The sequence below is a fragment of the Amaranthus tricolor genome, chromosome 2 (genome assembly GCF_026212465.1).
Source record: "Amaranthus tricolor cultivar Red isolate AtriRed21 chromosome 2, ASM2621246v1, whole genome shotgun sequence".
NCBI classification, from domain to species: domain Eukaryota; kingdom Viridiplantae; phylum Streptophyta; class Magnoliopsida; order Caryophyllales; family Amaranthaceae; genus Amaranthus; species Amaranthus tricolor.
In genome coordinates this window covers 6,208,424-6,235,297 of record NC_080048.1, presented here as the reverse complement: position 1 = coordinate 6,235,297, position 26,874 = coordinate 6,208,424, and the positions used below count along the sequence as shown (strand labels likewise).

Below are 26,874 nucleotides of genomic sequence, written 5' to 3'. Positions count from 1 at the left end.
TCACAATCTCTGATTCAATTTAATTGAACCATAATTAAATTATAAAAGATAAACATAATCGGAACCAAAAGAAACACTATAATGCAAATTACCTTTAAATTTTTACTTAAAGTATCTTGTCCACCAATTCTTTACTTTGTTTTGTGTTAATTTTACTGAGATCAACTCTAATAAAATCCATTCGCCTAACATTGTAGAATTTAGAAATCAAATCAAATGATATCTCCATCGGGAAAGCTTTTGGATTGCTCACTTGATCACACACGCATATAAATTCAGTGTCACATGTCAACTTTTTAACCCCGGGTATCGTGCAATAAGAATCGTATCATTTTTTTCTATAGGGGTGCCCAATGCTATCCTCTGGTAGCACTTTCCATATAAAGAGGTATACACGATTTTTGCTTTCGTACTCTAGTAGACACACATACTTTACACAAACTCGAAGCTAGGGCTTTTAGGAGGATTAAATAAGCTATGTTGCTCAAGAAATTGGATAGGGATATCTCTAACACTTTTGAAACCTTTAAATTCTAGAATGTTTCAAACTTTTAGGGGAATAAAATAAGCTATGTTGCTCATGAAATTACATAGGGAGATCTCTAACACTTGTGAAACCTTTAAAATCTAAAATGTTTCAAAAAAGTTTATAGTGTGTAACAATAATAGTCTTATATGGTATTAAAAGTCTGTACTAAAGTAGGAATGAGTAGCTTAATTTTGTCCACAAGTTGAGAAGACTAGAACGTTCTAAAGTCTCTTAAATTAGGAGGACATTCCTGTAAAAAGACAACCATACTACTTGTACAAAGAAACATGAGTGAGTTGAAGAATTTCTTGTATAAACTCGAGTACTATCTTCTCTTGCTTCAATAACTTACTTCCTTCTCTTCAACTTTATGTGCAAAGACTTAGTGCGTAACCAAGGCACTTGGGTTCGTCATCTTGGAATGCATATAAATCTAATATGACTAGTTTGGTGCATCAAAGTCTACCAATGTAAACCAACCCCAATTCTGCATCTTGGGAACATAAACTTCAATACTAGCGCAAGGGCGTGTTATGTTCAAATCTTGAGTTGTTTATCACTTGGATTGTGGTATTGACTTAGTCATTCGACACATGTTAAGGGCAAAAACATATTGGAGGAAGCCTAACTCGGTTATCATACTTTTGTGGATTGAGCAAAAAAGCCAGCACATGGCATCACACTTTCTTAAACAATGATCAAAATAGCACACAAGGTTTTGAACTCAATTCATTTTTGAAACCTAAATTCATATTAGCTGTATGAACTATATTTCAAACTAAACAAACTTATACTTAAGCATACTTCTCAAATAGCAAATTATAACGAAAGCATAATTTAACTATAGGCCAATAGATGATACATGGCGTATAATTTACCAACCAAAAACGATGAACTTCTAATCTAGTTAAAACCCTAAAACTATAACACAATTTCATCAACCACTTTGCATGCATGTCTTAATCTTTATTTTCGATGCACTTTCACATGAATTTGCATGATACTCTTTACACACACGACCTTATGCATGACACTTTCTATCTTTCACGCTCTAGCTTTCAAATAAGCCTATCCAAAAATAGAGTTAGGTAAAAATCAAATTTAAAATCTTATCGAAGGAAAGCGAGAATCAATTAGAAGTAGAAGAAAAGGACACCAAAAACCTCACGATTCACGTCCATGGTTTTCCCTCCTAACTAGAGACGTTCATAGGTGGATTTAGACGAGTAGTGGACCCGAGCTTGCTTATAAAATTAATCCGTGGGTTTAAATTTTCAATAGCCCGCTCTCCATGGAGGAGCTATTTTTGCTGCTATCCGCTCGTTTTTTTATCTTCTTTTACACTTTAGTTTGGTGTGTTAAAATTGAAAGTAAAATCTTGAAAGTCCATACTATTAGACTTTTCAAAGTATTCTCACTATGAATTTAGAGTCTTGCCTCTTGGAGTATTACAAATGTATCATCTAATACATTTTCAAATAAAAAGAATAAAAAATTTGTATTTTTGAAAAATAAATGAGTGCGTGGGTTTACCCGCAAATAATACTTTGGTGTCGTTATCCACCCATTTATCTTATTACGCGTTCAAATTTTAGTTTTAATATAAAATATTGTCATCTTTTTTTCGAGTTGAAAGGATCGAACCTAACAGATAACTCGTCATGAAGAGCTCTACTCCTTACCTAACCATTTTAAAGACGTTCCTGCTCAAATTTAATAAGTGAAAAGCCGAGTATTATAATACCTGTACAATTCTATAGAAGGTGTTTGGCAAACGACTAATTTGACTAGTTTATTTTATTAAATAGTTAGACCAACTGATTTTGAACCCGCTGCTATGAGCAACTTGTTAAAAAATAACTTATTCATATTAGTTGGTTTGCCCACTCAACCCTCTATTTATATCAAGCTAAAATTGCTCAATAAGCTGATTTGCTAAACACCCCATATTACTCCTATGATTTTCTATTGAATGCTTCAATATTTAAAAAAATTAATTTAATTATTTAGTGTTTATTTAAGTCATTGGATTGATTTTGGATTTAATATTTTGAATCTGTTCAAATTGGATCTTATTCCACATTGTTTTAAATAAGAAAAATTACCTAGAATAATCCAATATTTTTATGATCTACAATAATCCCACCTATTGATTAACCATGAATAATCCAAACTTTTGGAGGTATTTGCCTAAAGTAAACCTGGTAATCGGATGACTTGTTAGCAAGTTTTTTTTAAAAAAAGATAAATAAAATAAAATGTCGAAAAAAATGTAAAAAATGTTAAAAAAATTTTCCAACTTTTTTATTATTCAAAATTTTTATGTAAATTATCTAGTATAGCAGATCATACGGTTACCCAAGTTTACTCTAGGCAAATATTTTAAAGTTGGAATTATTCATAGTTAATCGATATGTATTATTGTAGGACAATTTTGAAAAAATTGTATTATTTTATGTAACTTTTCCTTTTTAATAATTCTAAAATAAATTTTAAAGTCGATTATGTTCGTTTATAAATAAAGTCGAATAAATATCCTATTATAAAGTCTATTTTAAAAATTCGTTACTTTTTTTTTTTTTTTTTTTTTAGTTTTTTTTTTTATTTTTAACTGTTACGGTCTCACCCCGTAAGACTGTGCAAAAGAAGAATCACTGCAACATTGAAAAGAGACTCTCAAAAAATAAACCCACAAATATAAAGTTCTGTTTTGTTCTTCCTCTACACTTTTTCTTTTCCTCTTCATAAAAAATCACATAAATTAATCACATAAATTAATTAAATTTTATGTTCTTTTTCCGCCATTGAAGAAGTGGTGAAGAACACGACTTTTTCCTCTGTAATCGATATTAATCTTCTGATCAATGTCTATCACTGTTTAATTTCTAGGTATTTTACTTTGGAAATTTCACTCTTCGTAAATCACATTTCTTCCTTTTAGTTTTAATCCTTCTTATTTTGATCTCCGATTTTTCAGAAAAGACTGATTTTGAAGTTGTTCGGTTGTGGACTTGAAAGAGAGAGAAAAGGAGAAGGTTTTGAGTTTTCGATCATGGCGGTTGCTGAAAACAGCGTTGCATCGAGTGAGAATAACTTCGAAACCACTGATCTTGAACGATCAAACGGAAATCACATCCACAACAATGAGAAGATTGAGAAACTTAGCTTTAAGTCTCAGTCTATGCCGAAAAACGACGACGTTGTTGTCGTCGAAGATGACAGGAAGAACAACAACAAAACTGATGATTTGCCTAAGATTATGAATTTTGAGAATGGTGATACCTATGATCATGTTGATTTGAGTGAAAATGGCGATGATGATTATGAGAATATCAAAAAGAATAATCGTCATCTGATGAATGGAAAAGAAGAAGGGTTTAAGAAGGATATTAGGGATTTACAGGAGATGTTATCAAAGTTAAACCCTATGGCAAAAGAATTTGTGCCAACTTCTTTGGTTAATTACAGGACTATTAATAATAATATTAATGCTAATAGCAACAATTTTGGTTTTATGAGCAATTTTTTAATTCATCCTAATGTTGGCGGTACTGGTGGTAATGTCAATGGATTCACTGGTAGAAAGGTATTAGATTTTGATTATTATTCAGTTTTATTTTCTTTTTGAGGGTTGGATTTTGGAGATTTTTTTGTTTTTTATACGTATTTTTTGTGGACCAGAAAAAAAATGGCTATGCTCAAGGGAAGAGGAGGATGAATAACCGCACTACTATGGCTCAGAGAGAGGATGTAATTCGGAGAACCGTGTATGTTTCCGATATCGATCAACAGGTACTGATGATTTGCGGATTTAGCTCATTTGGAGATGTTTTCATTGTTTTGTCTTTTGCTTTTATGAGCTTTGTTATTGTCATGTCTAATGGAGTCAAATATTCATTATTCTTGACTTTTGGATTATGACTGAAAAAATAAAGAACAGCTCATCAAGCTCCCTGCTGGTATTTTAAAAACTGTTTTATTTTCATGCTCACACGGTAATGCATCAAATCAAAGGGTAAGGGTGAGCACATCATAGCAGAGTCGGAACATCTGTTGATGTAAATGTTGCTTGTGAAGCTTGCTGTTTTGGATATGAGTTTTCCAAATAATTCAATTGAGATTTGTGAAGCCTGATTTTTGGTTGGTTTCAGGTAACTGAAGAGCAACTTGCAGCACTTTTCATCAACTGTGGACCGGTAATGGGCTTTATTAGCTACTTTTTTTTGATTGTGTTTGGTTTAATATCTGAATCTGGGTATGTTGATTGTTGGGGTGTTTAGGTTGTTGATTGTCGTGTCTGTGGTGATCCAAATTCAGCCCTTCGCTTTGCTTTTGTGGAATTTACTGATGAAGGTAAAGATGTTGGATTGATTTTCTGCTGATAAGTTGGGATTTGGGAACTGTGTTTGGTTATGTTGATCATGTTGTGCTTTATCTCATCGTTGCCATTTTGGCAGAGGGTGCTATGGCTGCTTTAAGCCTTTCAGGTACTGTGCTTGGATTTTATCCTATCAGAGTGCTGCCTTCTAAAACTGCTATTGCTCCCGTCAATCCTACTTTCTTGCCAAAGGTTCGTTCTATAGTGACTCATTGACTGTAGTTCATAATCTCTCCCTTGTATGGGTATTTTTAGTGCTGGAATCCAGCTCCAATGTTGGTACAATGATCATTATGGTTAAACAATAGTATCATTAGTGAGTCTCTTAAGAAAAGAAAAAGTGCCACACAACTAATGACTTCTATTCTGCAGTCTGAAGATGAGAGAGAAATGTGTGCAAGAACTGTTTATTGCACCAACATTGATAAGAAGGTATTCTTTTGTCAATCGTTCAGCACTTTTATTGATGTTTGGTTTTTTCATTTGATTATCCTCTATATTGCATCTTTGAATTTCTAAGTGGATTTGTCTTTTATTTTATGCCAGGTTACACAAGCTGATGTCAAACATTTTTTTGAAACATACTGTGGAGAGGTATGCGATTCATCACATCTTATCTTGGTCAATACTTTATAATTTATATGAATGTGTGCAACTTATTGAGGATCTTTTTTCTTTCTAGGTACAACGCCTGAGGTTGCTTGGAGACTATCATCATTCAACTCGCATTGCTTTTGTGGAGTTTGCTATTGTAATTCCCTCATCTCTTTGCTATATCTTTTGATGGCTTATGGTTGAATGTTTCTGAGTTCTCATTTTCAGAATTCTCTGTTTCTCTCCCTTATTCGTTGCTGCTATCTATTTCAACCTGAATGTTGTGAATTTTATATTCTCTAATCATTCTATAGTCTTGTGGCTCCTGCTTTTTATGTTGCCCTCTGTAGTGATTTTTTTGCATCTTTATGAACATTGAATGCTCTGTTTATGATATCTTGGCCTTTATATGCCTATTCTGAAGATATCACTTTCCTCCATCAACTTTATCACTATTTATAAGATAAATTGTGAATTCATTTATGGTTCATTCCTGTTGTTTGAGGTTGTGACTTTGAGCCCCAGTGACTTGAGTTGATGATGCATTGTGTTATTGAAGTAAGACTTAGGTTTTGTTGGTTATATTTTAATTAACAACTATTGGTGGAAACTGCTTCCTTGTTTCTATCTAGAAATTCAATGTTTTGGAATCATTTGATGAATATAGAGGTTTGGGATTGAATCTGCGAAGCTAAAATTTGTGTCCTAGATTAAGATTCTGAAACATCATGTGTTATAGAATGTAGATGCATTAGTGAAATGCCTATAGAAGATTTGATCCTTTCTTTGAGTACTTCAAAATCTTCTCGCTTCCTTGTACATATGCAATAGACTGTTATGAGTCTATATAGCATATTCGGATGTAAAAAAAACGTTGTTGCCTTTTGTCTTGATCAGGTGATGATCAATGATTGACTACTTTAGGTGCCTTAATTTTAAATGTAGTGATGAGGGAAATAAGGCAATATCAGAAATTGCCTCAAAATTAGATAAGCTCTTCTAGTTAAATCATCTAATCATGTTTGTTCTTTGCTTTTGAAATGTTGGAACAATAAAAATATTTTTCAAAGAGGAGCACAAATTCACTTTATTGCTTTCGTTTTTTGAGTGTCACGTTTTGTTATGATAATAACCGAGCATCATGAGAGGTTTATTGAAAAGGCTGGATTGATATTAATGTTGTTTGTGCTCTTTCAAATTGGGAGATTTCTAGCTTCTTGGACTTCTATCCCTTTTTATAAGGCTTTTGAATGGACTAGGGAACTTTCTAGGCATGGAGGCAACTTAGTTTTATAAAGCGTGAGGTGCACTTAGTCGCAAAAGGTCCTTCCGTTAAAAAGGCGCGAGCTTAGGCGAGGTGTACATCCGTTAAAAAGCTTAAATATCAATTTTAAACCCATACTCCAAAGTTATTTTCTTCTCCTTCAACTGTGTTGCGACTCTTTTTTATGGAAGCAACTGTTACTTAAATTTCATATTCTAGTAAATGTTGCTTTTGAGTTTTTATTTTTTTTTTCAAACAAACTAGCTTAACTTCATTTTTCGACACAATGAGGAGACGCATTGGCGCACTAGGCGCAAAACACATCAAGGCGCACATTTCACCGAGCCGAGGCGTCTTCAGTCAAGCCTGAGTTCAACGCGCACAAGGTGCAAAGCGAGGCACACTTGTTAAAGCTAAGGGAGGTAATGCTTGGCAAACTGCAACATCAACTAGGATTTGGGGAAAAGATTTTAGAGTTTATTTTCATGATTAGAAATATTGTCATATATCTTAAAGTGCTAGGGTGGTTGGAGCCATAAATGGGTGGATTTAGCTTACTTGTTTGATTGATGCACTATATGCGTTGCATTTGTTTGGTGTGTTGACTCATTAGATGTAGGTAGATCAACTGGTTGATCAATGTCTTATTATGGTGTTGATATAATATATACTTAGTTGTTGCTTTGGGTTTCTTCAAGGCATATATTGCATCAAGGTTAAATCTTAGTTTTAGAAAGCGCAACCGAAACGCAAAAGGTCCATACAACCTAGGCGTAAAGCGCAGGGCGAAGGTGCAAACTTTTTGTAGGCAAGGAGAACTTTTTCGCTTAAAAGCTAAAGCTAAAAATCAATTTTAAAACATATATATTACTGAGCACATGACATTCATATCATATAGCAACAAAATTTAAACCATCTATTATCATTACAGTAAACACTACTTTAGTATTATAATGAGAATATAAGCATATCTGGAGTCATTGTTTTCTTCTTCACCTACTGGTCATTCAAGTGAATTTGAGAGTTTTGTTTCTTTTCTTAAAACACAACTTTTAAGTTAATCACTCAACCCAAGAAGGAGGCTCGCCAGGCACACAAGGTGCAAAACGCATCGAGGCGCATCAAGACGCACACCTAATGTAGTGGGCGTTTCCTCACCTGGTCGAGGCGCACTTTTTATAACTAAGGGTTTGATTAATTACTCTGAATATTTGCACTGATATTTTTGCTGAGGATTGTATGTGCTCTTCTTTTCCATGCCGATAGTATTGGAGAGGTTATCATATAGTTGTAAATCAGTCGTAGCTTTGCTGGATTATATTTGAATCTTTTTTTTGAGTTTATTTGATAAGGGAAAGCCTTGGGCCATCAGCTCATTAGCTTATCAAATTCAAAGTGGTTTTGTTGTCTTTCTATAATTTAGTGCTTATTCACTACTCACTAGTGTTTTTTTTACAATTGAGAGATTTCTTGATTTTGTTATATCAATAATTGGCATGCTGGTGAAAAGGATAAATAGCGGATATTGTAGTGTTTTACTCTCGAGTATTTATTTCCTAATCTATCAAGCATGAGTATCAGCTTTTCTTTCAATAGTTGAAGAATATTTGTTGAATTTTTTATGGTGCAATCTGGATCTGTACAATACAATGATGATTGCAATTGGGGCTGGAAATAGGTCAGGTTGGGTTGAATATGTGTTTGGGTCCGTATTAAACAAGTTCAAACTAAATCTAACCTATTTATTAAGCAGGTTGTAAAAATGAAGCTTAAACCAACCCTTTTATTAAACATATTACCTACTTAGCCCATTTATGGCTGGTTTTCTAATTTTTAATATGAACAATTACATTTCAAAATAATTTAGAGAACATTTCACCAAAAAATGGATGCATTTTGATTCTTCTCTAAAATTATTGTAATAGTTTTCCACTTTAGACTTTCTTATCTTTCTTTCCCTATTTTATAATTAGTCGAAATAGCTTTCCAGGATTTCATGTATAAATGAGTCCAATAAGCTATGTTAAGGTTGAAAATTTCAACATCAATCTTATCCATTTCGATTCAGTTAATAGGCTCAGAAACCCAACAGAGACCTTTTTATCTCAAGTTGAGTTTGTGTTATCTTGAATCTATGTTTGGGATTAGTATTGTATATGCTATTAGAAGTTCATGGCAGCAATGGGGTATCTCTGCTATGCTAGTGGTTTAGCACTCTATTTTCAAGCAATGATCATGGTATCTCTTATGATTTAAGATGTTGGAAAATTCAAGTAAGGATGTTGCCTATTTGTGCTGCAATCTTTTTCTTTCTTTGTTAGGGTCTGGCCCTTGGAAACTTGAGGCCATAGTGTTAGGGTGGGCCACTAGGCCTGAATGAGAATGGTAATGACTTACTTTACGTCAAAAGCCTTTAACTTCAGGAACTTTCATAAAGTCTAGTTATATTGGTGACTCTTTGGCATTTACTGAGATGGAGTACCAATTATATTTATTTTAGTTAACATTTGTGCATATGAAAAGTTTACGCTCTCCTTTACAATTTGCAGTTATTCCTGCAACTTATGACTAATTAAGTTCTTTGTCAGCAGCTGAAACCTGAAAATTCATGCAAGTAATTAGGTTCTTTTTCCCTGTCAAGTATGCGTTTTACAGCAGGCTGGGTGTTTTTCTTTAGCATTGCTTACTTTATCCCGGATGCGGCTTTTAGGACTATGTTCAACCTAGCTCTGTTTTTCTTAGAGTATCAGTGGGTAACCTTATTCTAGAGAATTTCCGGGCATAGAATTTTGGAATTGATTACAGTTTTCTGATCTTAAATCAACAATCACACTTAGCCGTAGAGGTTATAAGGTTATTTACTTAGGTGAAACATGCTAATATGAAATGGAAGTGAATGATGAATCAATGATGTTTACTTAGCTCCTCGTTCCGTAGTCCCTTTCGAGTCAAAATATTGTCAAGAGTGTAAACAGTTCTACTTTAACCGATTTATAACCGACACTTTCACCATTTCAAATTCTTTCCTGTTTTGTTTGGCTGGAATTTTTGAGTTGCAACGTATGTAGACTTCATTTGTCATTGTATCATAAAATCATCCTTTTTTTTTTCATTTCTAAAATTTTGGTTTGTTAGCATTGATTTGTAATTGATATTGCTTACAGGCTGAAAGTGCAATATTTGCCCTCAGCTGCAATGGTATAATGCTGGGAGGGCTGCGCATCAGGTGAACAATGTACCATCAATTATATCCTTTAGCTCTATACAATTCAATTTCATAGGGATCTAATCATACAATTACACTTTACATATGCAGGGTGAGCCCGTCAAAGACTCCTGTTCGCCCTCGACCTCCTCGTTCACCAGTGCACTGAATGGAAGTTGGTTTTCTCCTGACAAAGTCGTAGCCGATCCTTATCTCCACATATATATACATATATATAAATACACAGAATAGTATGAAGGTACTCGTGGCGTCGTTAGTCTTGTCTTTTAATATCCTGTGCCCAGTATCCTATTTTTACTTATAGGGAGGTATTTCCTTTCAAGGCTTTGTTCATTTGAACATGTAGAGAGTTTGAAGGCAATTTCCGAGGCTCTTTTTTTTTTTTTTTTTTTTATAATTAAGTTCTGACTTCTGAGTGAATTTATGGTGCCACAGCAAAGATTGACTTAATCTCTGCTGGAGATTTGTCTGCGTTGACTTGTGGCCTTTGCAGATGTTCTCTTCCGACATTTCTTATGCTCAGAAATTTACGGGTTCAATTAATTTTTTTTTTTTCCTATTTCTAAAAATATGATTTGCTCTGTTTAAAGCTCCACCTTTTTGACCCCGCAAAGGAGATTTAAAAGAAAGGCTATACATTTTTGAATATTGACTCTTAGATGGTCTAAATGGTGTACGATGACGTAGTCATGAATGTTGTTCGTCAGAAATGTGGAACTTGTTTTGGGCTTCTTTGTTGGGTTGTGGTCATCTTTGGGCTGTGAACGCTGCTGTTCTGTTTAACTGGGCTAGGCTGGGCTGGGCTGGGCTGTCTTGAGAACACTATGTGATGTCTTTTGAAATGGCAAAGTGGGTGTCCAATAATTGATCATTGTGTGTTGGTTGTTGGTCAGTTCAGTTGATTTGTTTGACTAGAGGTAGCATTGACGTTTTACTAGTTAAGTTAGTCATTTAAGTCAATTGATATGAAAATGCTTGATAAAAATATAATAGTTAAATTCAATTGAAATGTTGGTTGTTACTTGTTTAGTTATGATTGTAAATATATAAATGGCTTACAAATTGTAATATGAGACGGTTTTTTTGAGATGTTTTTCATACATAGGTTAAATAACCTATCTAATATAAAATATGAGTATATAAGCTTTGTTTTAAGACTGTTGCATCGAAAGATAATCTTTTAAAAGCTTAGTTGTTTAATAAATTATATTGAGTTTAGTATAAAAGAATTTTTTTAAAAAAATGATGTTGATTTTAGTAATTAAGTTTAGGAGACCATATTCTTAATTTGCGTGACTTGGGAATTAGAAATTTGCCATTCTCAGTCGGTTTCCATTTGCTGTAAGGTTTGTCCTTTTTCAACATTAAGGCTAATCTTTGCATGTGCTTAATGCTTTCTCTTGACACTTTGGACATTAGTTTCCTCTGAAATTTTGGTTTTTACCTGATATTCTGTTAGAAAGGTTGTTATATGTGGAAAAACTAGTAAAATGTTGACAATTTTTTAATGTTGTGTTATTATTGATTGTTGGAGTAATAAATATTATACTTTGGATTTTATAAGTGGTAACGGTAGGAGAGAGAAAAAGGAAGAGTTTTTCTAAAAAATTTATTAAGAGGGAGGAGTATGAATACAAAGAGTGAGTCATGTTATTTTTGGGTAATATTGTAAATATGTGATTGCGCTTAAAATCACGTTCCAAAATATAATAATTCATAATAAGAAAAGTTTTATCAAATTTTTATCTGGAAAAAATGAGAAAAAGAAATAAGAATGAAGGAAGTATTTCCTTCAATTTAGTCATGGGAATTTCTTAATTTAAGCGAACTATTTTATCTATTTGAGATTGTTATATTGCGTAGAATAATGTGACTGCTTTGACATAAAATGTAGTAATCTGAATGGGATTAAAGTATTTACATAAGCCTATTAATGTGGTTTCTACTTCTATTAGTTTATTTCATAGATGATCATATATTCCTCTGTCTTTATAGAATTGCATCAAAGAGAAATAGGAAAATTTTTAAGAAAAAGTGAATATTGGTAATAAATTAAGAGAAAAAATGAATTGCGTTGATTTAATTAAAAAAGAGTTAAAAGGAAAAGTGGTGGATTTTTATCTAAAAATAGAACTAATGTAAAAATGAGTATTCGTTCTAACTTTCGGATTTGATTGATTGTTTTCTTTTGAAAAGGATGTTTTATTATATCTAAAAATAATTTTACTATTTAAATAAACCATCGATTTAGTGAAATTTACTATTTCCATCGTTTCTTGAAAAAGTTCTTATAAAGAATATTCATGAAAATTAAGAAAGATAGAATATTTTTAAATGGTAGATGTATTATTTTATTGAATAATAAATTTAATGGAGAATAAGTGAGGAATATAAATATTAAAAAATATCAAAAGAAAGTTAGTGAAAAAAAAATATGAGGACCAGAACTATTTGAAAAATATTTTTATAAAGTTAGTAGAAAACATATGAGGACCATAAACAATATAAAATATTAAAATAAAGTTAGTGAAAAATACATTTAGACTATAAGCATTATTAAAACATTAAAATGAGAATGAATAAGGTCAATTTTGTCCTTGTGATATAGAAAGAAATTTTTTTTATGAAAACAACAACTAGAACAACCTAAAATGACAAATGAAAATAACTTTAAGAAACAAAGGGGGTATTTGTCTATAGAGAAACAAGATAAGTCATTGTTGCTTGTCGAAAAAATGAGGGATTAAATCATACTCCATTTGTTCTATCAATTTGCCCCAATGGTAATTGGTGCAAAAAATTTTTAAATTATGTAAAAACAATATTTTATGGAAAAATAAAAAAAAAGGAAGGTGAAAAACAACTGATATTCCATGTTCTATTTGGAAATACTTTCTTCGTTCCATATTATACTTATTACATTTGACTTTTTATGCTATTCAATGTGTTATTTTGATCATTTATATATTAAACTAAGCACATCTACAAAAATTTATAAAAATTTAATATGAAAGTATGCGATTAGACGATTCAAATGAGATCATACTCGACCATATCTTTTTTCACACATCAATCGCAATATATAAAATAAGTTTGAACGATAAATATTATCAATAATATCAATAATTGTAATTTAATATATATTTCAAAATGGAGAAATTGTCACTAATAATGAGTCGTTTTCGAGTTTACAGAATTGTTCTTCCTTTTGATGGTGTTCTTTTTTTCTACTTGGTTTCCTAAGCTTGAATCTATTCCTGAAGGAGGTGATGTAGTTTGTTAGTTGGGATACGTTATTTTTTCGGCTACCAAAATATTTTAATCATTTCTTTGAAATAATTTTGTTGGACTACATTTTGAAACTAGCAATTTTAATTACTAGATGTAATTAATTAAAAAAAGACAATTTGCAATAAAATTTTTAAAAAGGATGCAAGTAATCTATGTTAGCTATTAATGTAAAGATACGTATACAAAGTACATACGAAATATTACGAATTATGATCGCTTCAAATCTTTTGTAGATGATTGAATCACCATAATATTATTATTGATAGAAGTCAAGTACAAGAAGCTAATTATTTAGTTGTATGTGATAGTAGTGCCCATGCAAATATAATTTCTCATTTAAGAAATAAATTTACATTATAGTTATATCTATCATATTTTACATTGTGTGCGGAAATAAGTGTGAAAATTTAGTTCATGACAAATAAATCACAACAAAAGACAAAAAATTTGATTATATATTTAATATATTTATATTTATATTTATATTTGTTTATTTTGAATAAAAGCGCAAATGGTTCGTACATGAAGTATACAATACACAATTATGAGTATTTTTAATAAAAAATAGCATACCAATTTATGCTAATAAAAATACATATTACATCAATTTATATAAAGTATATTTCCACTTCTTTGTTCCATGTTAAAATTTGTGGCATTCGAGAATTGAATCTTATTTTAGTTGTAAAGTAAATTTTATTTTTTAGATAAAATTTTAAATTTAATTTTCAGCTATAACTCTTTATTGGAGGATAATTTAGAAAAATCTAAAAAATGGTGTTTCAAGCAAAAAAAATAAAATAAAAATTATCTAGAGAAATGCAGATGAAAGAATCTAGAAAAGATTGGCAACACATGCACTCCCCATGCAAGTATATAAATATAACTTGAAATGCCAAAAAGTGTGCATATGAGTGTACAACAAAAAAAGATTAGAATAAACTTATAAATTTAGAGTGTTAGTATGCATGTGTAAGCGTTCCACAAAAAATATAAATATATAAATAGATATTATACCATCAATTTTTTTAAAATAGAATTAAATTAAAATTGAACCAATTCGAATAAAATCAAATCAATTTCTTAATTATCTTTTATGTAAAATGAATTCTACTAACAATCTAATCTTGATTAACCAAATTCATATTTGGGTTTGAAAAAGTATACATCTAACTCGTTTGCCGATCGAGTGGATTTTAAATTGAATTCGAATTAACCTGACATTTTACATGATTTAAATAACAAAAGTCAATCCAAAATCAAATCTTATTCAAATGAATTTTCAATTGAGCCAAGGCTAAACTCAAGTTACAAATTTGCTTACCTTTTCATGACCCCGAATGTTCTAACGGATAATTGTAATCGGCCTAAACCTAAAACAACTTAAAATTAGAATAATAAAATGTACACCTCTATTTTTCCATATTTTCCCAAGAAGTCAATAACAAAGCACATGCATATACAACACCATGAATTCTTTCCTTGTGAAATTGCCTACTCTTAACTGCATCACATGTGATGATGTATGACTTTGAATCTATTCATATTCAGTTAACATAAAAGCTTACAACATGACATTAAATTGATTAAATGTTCTAAAATTATGGGCAAATAATCTTTTATTGTCAAATCTTTATAGCTTCTCAAATGGGTTTATTCAAAAATAGCCAAAAAAAAAGATACATTTTTTGAACAAGATGGAATGTTGTAACAATAAACAGAAAAAACAAAAGTATGATTGGTTCAATGAACAATATTTTTATTCTTTAAGTTGTTGAATAAACCATTTTTTCATGGGTTGAGTTGTTAAGTGGTAGCTAATTGACCTAATTAATTAAACATGGATTAGGCTAACTTGAATATTTTTACAACTTTGACAAGAAAAAAAGTGGCACACCATATTCCAGCTCATATTCTTGCTAATTTATTTGCATGGGATGTTTGTATGATATAACCTACTACTAGTACATTCTAGAAGTATAAATCTTACTTTATGGGATGTTTTGCTTACAAGTTACAAGCTTTTATTAAAGAGAAAAAATATAAACAAAAATACTAAAATTTAATTATAAAAACAATGATATTTAGATAGATATATATAATGTACGAATGTGTTAGTTTGTTAATTTATATAACTGAATTGTAAATGTTAACAAATGGTTAGAAAACATTTTAATTCACATCAACCACCTTAAATAAAAAAATTTAAATAATAAAATATTATTTGACATTGAGGGTATTTGACAAAATAGTTTATTGAAAATTTTAGATTATTTTGGCACAAATAGAAGGCAAATCATCCATGTGATACCTCAGCTTGAACTTAAAACTGATTGATAAATAACCTATATCAACGAGGTGCATTTACTTTTTAAAAAGAGAAAAATTATCCTGAATAATACGAACTTTCACTGATTTCTCAACAATAATACGAACTTTCAATTAACTATGAATAATACGAACTTTGATACATATTTCCCGCTGGCATACCTGACCGGTTCTTTACCTGGAGAAACGGTAAATTCCCCATTTCTTCATCAGTTTAATGGGTATTTAGACAACTTTTTTTCAGCAGCCTCATTTTCCTCATTTGCTCACTTTCCTCTTCCAATTTAATTACTTCTTCCAACATCTAAATTTTTTTTTTTCATTTTCTTTTTAATCTCTAAAGTAATTTGATATTTAACATGTATTCTCCTTCGTCATCATCTCAATCTAGAACATCAATTGCAAAAGGAATTCCTTTATGTAAACATGGTGTTCATGCTAAATTACAAGTAGTCCAACATTGAATTCGAAAACCATTAAAAACAGGAAAAAAAAATAAATAAATAAATAATCAACTTGTCCAACATCATATAGCTTCAACTTTTATTAAGTGCAGTGCAGTGCAGTGCAGGGTTTGAATTCCTTAGCTATGCAATAAAATTGATTTTTTTATTAAGTGATGAAACTGAAAATTTAAGTACTGTAATCCTAAAGCTTCAACTTTTATCCCAGAATTTAAAGATTTGAATTTTTATTTAACTCAAAATCATGTACAGTAATTTATAATTAAACAACCCTAAACGATGTAGTATTAAATATTTCAATAGGAGAATCTTAAAATCAATAAAAAAAAGATAAAGATAAAAGTTATATCTAATTCATTACAGAAATCAAACTGAACAAAATTAAAATAAAAAACGCAGGCAAAAGGAAATTCAAAGCAAATCAAAGAAAACTTGCATAATTCAATCAATCGAAGAAAACTTACATAATCAAAGATGACAAAAACCCTAATTTAAAAATTGAAATTGAAGTAAATAAATTAAAGATGAGTAAATCGAAGAAAACTTACAAATTCAATTAATCAAGCAACTCAATTAATTAATTTAACTTCCATTTATATAGATGAATAAAGAGGGTAAAGAATTTGTAAAAATCTTTCTTTCCTTGAACATGCAAACGCAAAGCCCCCTACACGTGATGATATCTTTGTAGTTAATGCGTGAGAACGAGAGGGAGAAGAATCAATGGAAATCACGAGCTTGAGGAAGATGATTGAAGAACCAGTGCTGCGTGAGGGAGAAGGACTGCTCTGCTTCTGTTTGCTTTACTTAGTTTCATCAGCAAAAAAAAAAAATTTAAAAAGAATGAGTAAGTTTACCGGTAACAGGTAAATTGGTATGCCAGCGGGAAATAAATATCAAAGTTCGTATTATTCATGGTTAATTGAAAGTTAGTATTATTGTTGGAAAATCAGTGAAAGTTCGTATTATTCAGGATAATTTTTCCTTTAAAAAGTTTATTTAGTAAGAACTCCATAGGTAATTATGCTTAATGGAGCAATATTCGGATGTGTGGCCTTTTGGGAAGTTTTCCTAGATGCACACGAGTGAGGCCAAAGTGCATTGAAAAAACTATATTAGTATGTGGGGTCAGTCTACAACATTTATGGCTAGAACTGACGGTCCGATGGGGTGGCGGGGTGTTACAATCTAATACTAATGTTTGGTTTATCTGCTGATTGAAATATTTTATTGTTATGAACAAATTATTTTTTAACAAATTGCTCATAGTAGTGGACAAAATCAGTTGGTCAAACTAATTGATGAAATTAGTTGGTCAAATCGACAAATCTAATTAATTATCAACTATCAATTATCAGTCGTTTGTCAGTCACTCTATTATGACATTGCTATCCATGTATTTATAAGTTTAACCTATACTAATATTTATTTTTATTAAAAAATCAAGATAATACAATTCGCAGTTTACCGTAGAATATGATACGTTTACTAACTTGGATAAAGACTATGACAATGAGGTTGCACACCTGAATAAACTTTCCTCGGGTTTGATTCGATAGTGACAACCATTTTGTCAATGCAAATTGCAGTAGTACTTGCTGATTTCAGCAAAAATGTTATAGGAGTTTGACCTCTAAAATATTATTTTAAAATTATTAAATTTTATTTTAATATTGAGTTTTTTTTTATAAATAATTATTAAGTTTATGCTAAAATATAATTGTTAAAAATGCATGCATTTAGTATTTTATATTGTTTAGTGTATTTACCTTTTAATAATCATTTTTAGTGTTTGTCGCTCATTGAAATTCCAAGCCTAAATAAAGGAGGATGAGAGTTAAGTTGGCGACAATCAATTTAGTAAACTTAGTCAATGAATAAAAAAACTTAGCGACGGACAACACTTCATAGGCCTCGATGTAGTGATAAAAGTACCCGATTCTTATTTGTCGCCACCCTTTTCATTTTATCGCCACCCCCCTCCTAATGAAATTACGAATTTGCCCCTGATCTTTAAAAATTTACAAATTTGCCATTGAGTTAATAACTTTTCATTTTCATTTTTTTTTAAAATTTTTTTTAATTATTCTTATTTATATTATTATTATTATTATTATTATTACAGTTATTATTACGGTTATTATTATTATTATAACGGTTATTATTATTACGGTTATTAATAATAATAATAATAATAATAATAAAATTAATAATAAAAATAATAAAAAAAAATTAAAAAAAAAATACCAGTCGCACAAACCAGTTGCACAAAACGTGCGACTGACAGTCGCACAAAACAGTCGCACGTTTTGTGCGACTTGTATTTTTTTTTAAATTTTTTATTATTATTATTATTATTATTATTATTAATATTGTGGTTGTTATTATTATTATTATTAAATTATTATTTTTGTTTTAATTATTATTGTTATAATTGATGTAAGAAAGAAAGCGTAAAATTTTATTATTAGAGAAAACCCAAAATACAAATATTGGCTAGATTATAGAAATTAGGAGCTTAAAAATTACTCCAATACAGAAAACCTTAGCCAAAACAAATTTTTTTGGGATGATGCAAAACTAATGCCCAAGACTCGTTTTATAAGGAGAAGAATAACAAGCCTTTGTTATTCTTCCGATGTGGGATAATGATAAACATTAATCTTCCAATGTGGGATAATGAAAAACATTAATCTTTCAATGTGGGATAATGACAAACATCAATCTTCCAATGTGGGATTCAAGACATAACCTTACATTGGAAGATTGATGTTTGTCATTATCCCACATTGGAAGATTAATGTTTTTCATTATCCCACATTGGAAGATTAATGTTTATCATTATCCCACATCGGAAGAATAACAAAGGCTTGTTATTCTTCTCCTTATAAAAGGAGTCTTGGGCATTAGTTTTGCATCTGTTTTGGCTAAGGTTTTATGTATTGGAGTAATTTATAAACTCTTATTTTCTATAATCTAGCCAATATTTGTATTTTGGGTTTCTTCTAGTAATAAATTTTTCTCTCCTCTGCATGTGGACTTAGTCGACACATTGTCGGTGAACCACGTAAATTCTGTGTGTTTTGTGTTTGTCAATTTTTATGCTTTTTTTCTTACATCAGTTATAACAATAATAATTAAAACAAAAATAATAATTTAATAATAATAATAATAACAACAACAATATTTATAATAATAATAATAATAATAAAATTAATAATAATAACTGTAATAATAATAATAATAATAAAATTAATAATAATAAAAAAAAAAAAAAAAAATATCAGTCGCACAAAATGTGTGACTGTCAGTCGCACGTTTTGTGCGACTGATATTTTTTTTATATTATTATTTTTATTATTAATGTTATTATTATTATTATTAGTATTATTATTATTATTATTATTATTATTATTAATAACCGTAATAATAATAACCGTTATAATAATAATAATAACCGTAATAATAATAATAATAATAATAACCGTAATAATAATAATAATAATAATAATAATAACTATGATAATAATAATAACAATAATAATATAAATAAAAATAATTAAAAAAAATAAAAAAAAATGAAAATGAAAATTTATTAACTCAATGGCAAATTTGTAAATTTTTAAAAATCAGGGGCAAATTCGTAATTTCATTAGGAGGGGGGTGGCGATAAAATGAAAAGGGTGGCGACAAATAATAATGCCCATTAAGTATATAAAAAAGTTACTAGGTTGTCTCTAGAAGCGACATGGCACAATGCCCAAGTGTGGTCTCAAATTGAGCAGAGCATGTTACTTATACTAGGATGTCGTTAGGAAACGACGTATCAAATGGCCCAAGTGTAAAGGTGTTCAAAATAAAATTGTAAAAAATCATAAGGAACGAAAAAAAGAATCCATTAAACGACCATTAAAACTAATATATTGATTCATATTGTTGAGTCCAATCTTTTAAAATTTAAGACTATCTATACCATTATTGTTATTGTTGTTGTGATCAACTATATCGTAGGTTTTTTTTGGGTAAATAGTTGTCGTCAAATTATTTAATTAGTGTGGAGTATTAAAGTATAACAATGGTGGGCAAATATTTTAGATATTTAAGAGCCAAAATTTTAGGAATTTATATAAAACAGTAGACCACTTGTCTAATCAAGCTAATCTAAGCTATATCCCATGGCCATATTAGTGTGGAGTATGGACCAAGCCCAAGACCATACTATATAGGACCAAAGACTATTGGAGTGTTGGACCTGTTGGTAAAATAAAGTATAGGCAATTTTTAGCTTATTATTGTATATACAAATAGTTGGTTTGTCAATCTATTTACATTTAATTGGTAGAAATAGCTTATTATTCATAATTAGCTACTATTAAAAGCGGGTTAAAGATCAGTTAGTCAAATCAGTTAATAAAATTAACTTATCAAATGTGCTATCAACTATTAATTCATTCAGTCATCTACAAAATACTACATAAAATGTTGACTAATTTACAAAACCTAATACAGTTGACCTAGCTTGTTGTACATATGCACGAGAACACAATATATTAGAACAAAGACTATTGTCAATTCGTGGTGAAGCTAAAAAATAAATGAAAGGGTGGGAAAAATATAAAACAACACTAACAATATATATAGCTAAAAGTCTATAAGAGCCAAACTAGGAAAAATAATTAAGCTAAGCTAGATCTCCTGGCCATTAGTGTGGACCAATGCACAAGACCTAGTAGTGGTGACCTTGTTCTACATAGGCACGGCCAACCGACATAAAGACTATAGGGTCAATAAGGGGTATAGTTAGAGAATAAATTTTGAAGGGTAGGGAAATATGAAGAAATGATAGTAGTTCATCCGTTTTGAAACACTCATTATATTATGGTTATTAATATTATTTATTTTTTAAGCTTATTTTACATATTATAGTTAATGTGTAAGAGAAAATATAGAAAAGTGAGATCTTATTTGAATAGTCAACCAATTTCAATTAGTCAATCTTAATTCTCCAATAAAAAAATTACACCTGTCAGGGGCTTTAGAATTGTGATATTTCACATTTTACAATCTTTTTAATAAATGTTATAATTATAATTGTAATTTGCAGCTCACCATTTAGACACACATTTAAAAAAAAATTATATATTAAAACATGATCGTTAAAAATGAGGCATTACATTTTGTCCATAAACTACTTTCTCCGTTCCAAAATACTTGCACCGAATAATTTTTGCGCAATCTAATGTTTTTATCGGATCGTTTATATTTAGAGTTATACATAGCTAAAAATTATAAAAATTTGATATTATGAAAATATGCGACGAGACAAATAAAACAAAATTTCATATGACTATGTTTTTTCTTCGTATAATAAACAAAATATGTAATTTACTATATAATGATGAATAGTGTAAAAGTTGATTTGGTGCAAATAATTGAAACGAAGGAAGTATTATAAATGATACACATAAATTAACGGTTTGGGCATGTGCAGAGAAAGACCCATGACGCCCTAGTGAGAAGGATCGAATGCATCATAGTGAAGGGCAAGAGAAGTCGAGGAAGACCTAGGAGAACATGTGAGGAACAGATTAAAAGTGACCTGCACGAACTTCACCTCTCCAAGGACCTGACCAGGGATAGGGGCAGTTGGCGGCGCCTTATCCACGTCTTAGATTACTAAACTCGTCCCTCTTACCCACTATATGTTATTGTTCATTGCCTTTACTTGTTGCTTTTTATCTCCTTTACTTTTATCTTTATTTTTAGTTATTTGCACATATTCTATTTATTATGTATATTTAGTTATTTGATTACTATTCATGGTTAACGTGGGTTCTGTAAGTTGCAGGCTTCTGGATAGTTGTAGTTTCTCCCTTTTTGAAGATCCTTTTCGAGCCGAGGGATTCTTCGACAGCACTCTCCTCTATGGTTATGAGCTGCCGTCTTTCTTCCCTACCCAGACCTTGACTATAATTTTCTATGAATGGGATACACTGAATATGATGATGACGACACGTAAATTAACGATAAAACGATAAAACAACAAAAAGTGGGATAAGTTTAGTAAAGCAAACTGATCTTGATGATTGGTTGTTTTATGCCCACTACTTAACATTTTTTTGATATACAAAATCATCAAAACTCATATACTCCCCGCTTGGGATGGTCATGGTGGGTTTGGAGCCGGCCTAGCTAGATTCGGACTCAGACTTTTTTATTTTTTATAGATTCAGATCCGGATTCGGGCCGTAAAGCTTTAAAACTTTTAGACCCAGATCCTCCGGATTTGATGGGTCTAAGGTCTTTAATGGGTCTAAAATAAAGTCTCTTTGATTTGTCAAAATTAAACCTTTTGCAAGTTTTTTTCGTATTTTTTAAGCGGTTTATTATCGTATTTTACATATATTCAATACTAATTTAACATTTATAGCATATTAAGATAATCAAGTGGAGCATATAACCAATTAGGGTTAGCAGTGCATAATGATACTGTCAAACACAATCAAGACTGGAGTATTTATATATGATATGAAGTGAAATTAGTGTAACAATATTTAATTTTAAATATTAGAATATTAAATTTTATAGGGTTTGGATCCGGGGGCGGGTCTAGGGTCAGAATCTAAAGGTCGGATTCGGATTCGGATCCAGACCCGTCAAATATTTTTTTAGATTCAGATCCAACTCGGATCCGATGGGTCTCAAAAATAAGACTCAGACCCTTAAAAAGGCGCGGGTCCGAAGCGGGTCCAACAGGGTCCTAGACCCATGACCATCCCTACTCTACTCCCCCACTATCAAGTTTGTGACATTGATCTATTTCATATAAGAGCAAAATTTAAATATAATTTTTCGTGTTGTATATAAGTTAAATCTATTCGTATGGAAATAAAATTTATACACTCTTGATGTGAAGATTTGTAGTATATACTTTTTATGCTTTTCATAAAGTATTTTTTTTTTGAGATATTGAAGTTTCAAATGTGTTTTAAAAACTGTTTTAAAAATTATGGACAAACTTTTTAGGAAAAATTATCTAAAATAATTCAACTTTTCATCGATTTTCCTTCATTAATTCCAACTTTTGATTAACCATGAAAATGCTAATTTTAGGATCACTTACCCAATAACATAACTGCCTAAATGGTGATCAATTTTACGGGTTAATTGCAAAAACAAGAAAAATACAATAAAATAATAGATTCAAATATATTAAAAATTAAAAGTTGAAACCCAAAAAACAATTACAATTTTGTTTTTATTTTTTAATTTTATCGGCAAACTAACTTTTTTTTATATATGTTAGAAGTTATCTTGGTGCATTCTTAACAAACACTTTCTATGGTTGAAATTGTTCATTTTTAACCAAAAGCGGTTGTGGCTCAATGGATAGAGCATCTGTATGTGAAGCAGAAGGTGTAAGATTCAAACCCTACTGAGCATAGGTATCAGCTGGGGGGTTTCTTGACTACGCGTATCCTCTTTACTTCTCCTTTAGGAGAATTGGGAACATGTATAATTTGTCCAACATCTTTCAAAAAAAAATTTTCACGTAAACCCTGCCTTGTGCGGAATACTGAAAGTTTCATTTACGTTTACTTTTTATTTTCAACTTTTAAAAAAAAGTGATATCTACAATTAAGTTTTTGTTGTAAAAGTCAGCAATTACTTGCCTTCAATATAATTAGGCTCCATTGACAATCAGAAAATGGACGAATTTATTGTTGTTAGTTAACTCATTACGTTAAGTCACAAGTCACAAGTCACAACTCACATGATGCATAGATTGAGTTACATGCATCATCTATACGTTTCGAAATTTGTTTATTAGTACATAAATTTGCCCTTTTGTATGTCCCATGCTTTAGATTATTCTCCTATTATAAAAAGTGTTAATGATTATTGACTAGAGAAATTTAATTTAAAATGAGTCATACACGTAAATTTATTCATTAGTTAAGAGGTGAGAATTAAATTTAAGTGTTACATAATGATGTTGAAGATTTTATTGCTAGATTTATAATTTTTGTGTGTACTTGAAAATTTATATTGCATATATAATTAAGAGTATATCTTCTTTTAGATACAAACTAGATAAAAAAGAACAAAAGATTTAAATTAATATACAGATAAAATTTTTGAATTTTGTTTTTTTGTTATATATCAATTAGATATGTTATATATTCTATTATTTTTATTTTTTTTGAAGAGCTATCACTGTTAAAATTAAACAATTTAGTAATAAATGAATTTGCCCTTCGTAAATTCCACGCATTAGACTATTCTTCAATAAAAGTCTTTAATTTTGTTATGCCCATAAATTTGTTCATTTATTAAGAGAAGAAAATTATAAGTGTTACTTATATCGTCTTCGCTTTAATTGGGTAACACATAAGTGATTTGGATTTGGCTAGCTTTAGTTAAAACATCAGTAAAAATAAATAGCTTTTTTTTTATGTGGGTCTTAAAATTGGTCATTTTTCTATTTAGAATATATTTTTTTTTGGTGATTTAATTGACTGAGCACATTTCTTTACGTCTTCTTTTTAAAATTATCAGTATGATCTATCTGCTATCTTTTCTCCCTCTAAACTCTAACTTTATACGAATTCAAAAATACTAAATTATAATTACCACCGTTAAAAACTCAAAGCCATGGAACATAAGGATAGCATGGAGATGATAAAAGTAGACTTACATTTTTTGTGGAACGTGCGAAATAGTTTAATTAATAACTTCAACAGATGATCACTAATAATAATATTTTAGTGCCAACATTTACTCCCATCTAACAAACCTATATCCACTCAAATGACATGGGGAGTTAAGTAGGAGGTGAGGATACTTATATATAATCTAATCTTGAAATTAAATATGAAAACAAAACAATAAAATTTTATTGCACCATTAGCCTTTCAAGCAATATTTTCTACTTTTTTATTCTCCTTTTAATCACACTTCAACCCACCATCTATAAAATTTAAATTTTTAGAGTTTTTTTTTTTTTCAAAATAAAACCAATAAATTTTTATGTCCACCACATAAAAGAAATCATAATTTATTTATTTTAATGAATTATGTCTATTACTTATTTATTTAATTTCTATTCTAATGACTCATGAGCCCTAGTCTAGCTTGTATTGTGATTTATTGGTAGTTTTCCTCACGCGGTCTTACTGTTACTCATCTATCTTTTGCAGCGCTCTCTTTATTTGGTGGGTATAATTGACAAATTGCATTTTACTATGTCGTCTCTTTAATAGGGTATGAGTATGGTATGTTAACTATTGTTACCCAAACCTTAACTTCGTGCGAGAATACTAGGATGGTAATCTAAGGTTAGCTTAATTAGCCACTAAATTACATATACTAATCTCCTATAGTATGAATAGAATTTGTTAACCCTAAAAATGACTTAAGCAATTGCAAAGATAGCTAATAAATGGCCCACAAACCGGCCTAAGTTGCATTTCATGCGTGTTTGACAATTCAAGTAAACACCCATACCTCACTTTTATCCCTCTTCCATTTCTTGTCATTTACATGCATGATAAAATGCATTACAATAAAATAAAAATAAATAAAAATATAAACTAAATACTACTATATATATTTTGTCATAAACCAACATCTATTTCCTAACCCTTCAACCCATTACACCTTCCTCAACAAACTACACTTAAAAATAACCAAAAGAAAACCAAGTTAATTAAATCACACAAAGTTATCCTACTTTTTAGGTTAATCCTTTAATTTAAGACACTCACACTTCTTCTATGATATAAACCTTCCTTTTTCATCTCCCTCTTCAACAAAAAGTTCACCATTTTTTCTATTAATGGGAAACTTCTTAGTTTCGTGTTCAGCATGTCATTTCATATCGAAAAAACACAAAATTTTACAAGTTATAAAAGTGAATGATGGAAAAATATTGGAATATAGGAATTCAATCAAAGTCAAGGATGTATTGTTAGAATATCCAAATTTTTATGTGGGCTTATTTAAGGAGGCAACACAACCTTTACCTTTAGGGTACAAATTGAGAATTGGGAATGTTTATTACCTTATTTATAGTTCAAGTAGTACCACCATTAAAAAACATAATTCTATATTATTAAGAAATAATGGAGTTGTAAGGATCAAATTGGTTTTTACTAAGAAGCAATTTCATATGCTCTTTTCTAATCATATGAAAGTAGAAGCATTCATATTGGAGATCATGAAGAAGTATCGCAATGATTCGAGTGGCTTGTTATCAACTCATTTGAGAAAGCTCGAGCCTATTTCTGAAGAAAGTCATTCTACAACAATGTCAGAGCCTTAGCTTATAGAATTTAGAGTATATATATATATACTTTCATATAATACACATTGTTATACATATATAGTAGTTGTTTTTAAAAGTATATTATGTCTTGACTTCTATCAATTATTAATATATATAAAAAAACTAGTATCTATATTTTAGGGTTCTTGTCCCATCATTTACACAATTATATTTTTCTCAATCTTTTTTAGTTAATTATCTCAAAATTACATTTCGCTTTTGATAATCTCATATTTAGAAGTATCATATAAGGCCAAATTAAAACTACATAGTACAATGTTAGCTTGTTAGTAGATAGTCAATTTGAGTATCGAGTTTTGTCTTAATTAGAATAGTTAACACTTTCACCAGATAAAATTTCAGCCTATCTTATAATAAAAATCAAAAAAAAAAAGAGTAAAAAATAAAAATTAAATCAATGTTCTTTCAAGTTAGCAAGAAGTAATTTGGCACAAAAAGGGACCTAGATAGGG

At 30.1% G+C, this 26,874-nt stretch overlaps 1 protein-coding gene across 1 annotated transcript; it reads left to right on the top strand.

Moving 5' to 3' along the window:
• The first annotated feature begins 3,195 nt into the window (after nucleotides 1–3,195).
• LOC130802614 (polyadenylate-binding protein-interacting protein 11) lies at nucleotides 3,196–11,117 on the top strand. The gene is made up of 11 exons (XM_057666623.1): nucleotides 3,196–3,418; nucleotides 3,507–4,115; nucleotides 4,211–4,321; nucleotides 4,681–4,725; nucleotides 4,810–4,882; nucleotides 4,987–5,099; nucleotides 5,280–5,339; nucleotides 5,454–5,501; nucleotides 5,590–5,658; nucleotides 9,930–9,991; nucleotides 10,082–11,117. The coding sequence occupies exons 2-11, from the start codon at nucleotides 3,582–3,584 to the stop codon at nucleotides 10,137–10,139; spliced, it is 1,173 nt and encodes a 390-aa protein (XP_057522606.1). The 5' UTR covers nucleotides 3,196–3,418; nucleotides 3,507–3,581; the 3' UTR covers nucleotides 10,140–11,117.
• The last annotated feature ends 15,757 nt before the right edge of the window (nucleotides 11,118–26,874 follow it).

Excerpts from the sequence above, each read along its gene's own strand:
- LOC130802614 (XM_057666623.1), top strand. The coding sequence starts at position 3,582 with ATGGCGGTTGCTGAAAACAGCGTTGCATCGAGTGAGAATAACTTCGAA. Across the intron at positions 4,322-4,680 it reads TTTCCGATATCGATCAACAG|GTAACTGAAGAGCAACTTGC; the intron begins GTACTGATGATT and ends GGTTGGTTTCAG. Across the intron at positions 5,502-5,589 it reads TTGAAACATACTGTGGAGAG|GTACAACGCCTGAGGTTGCT; the intron begins GTATGCGATTCA and ends TTTTCTTTCTAG.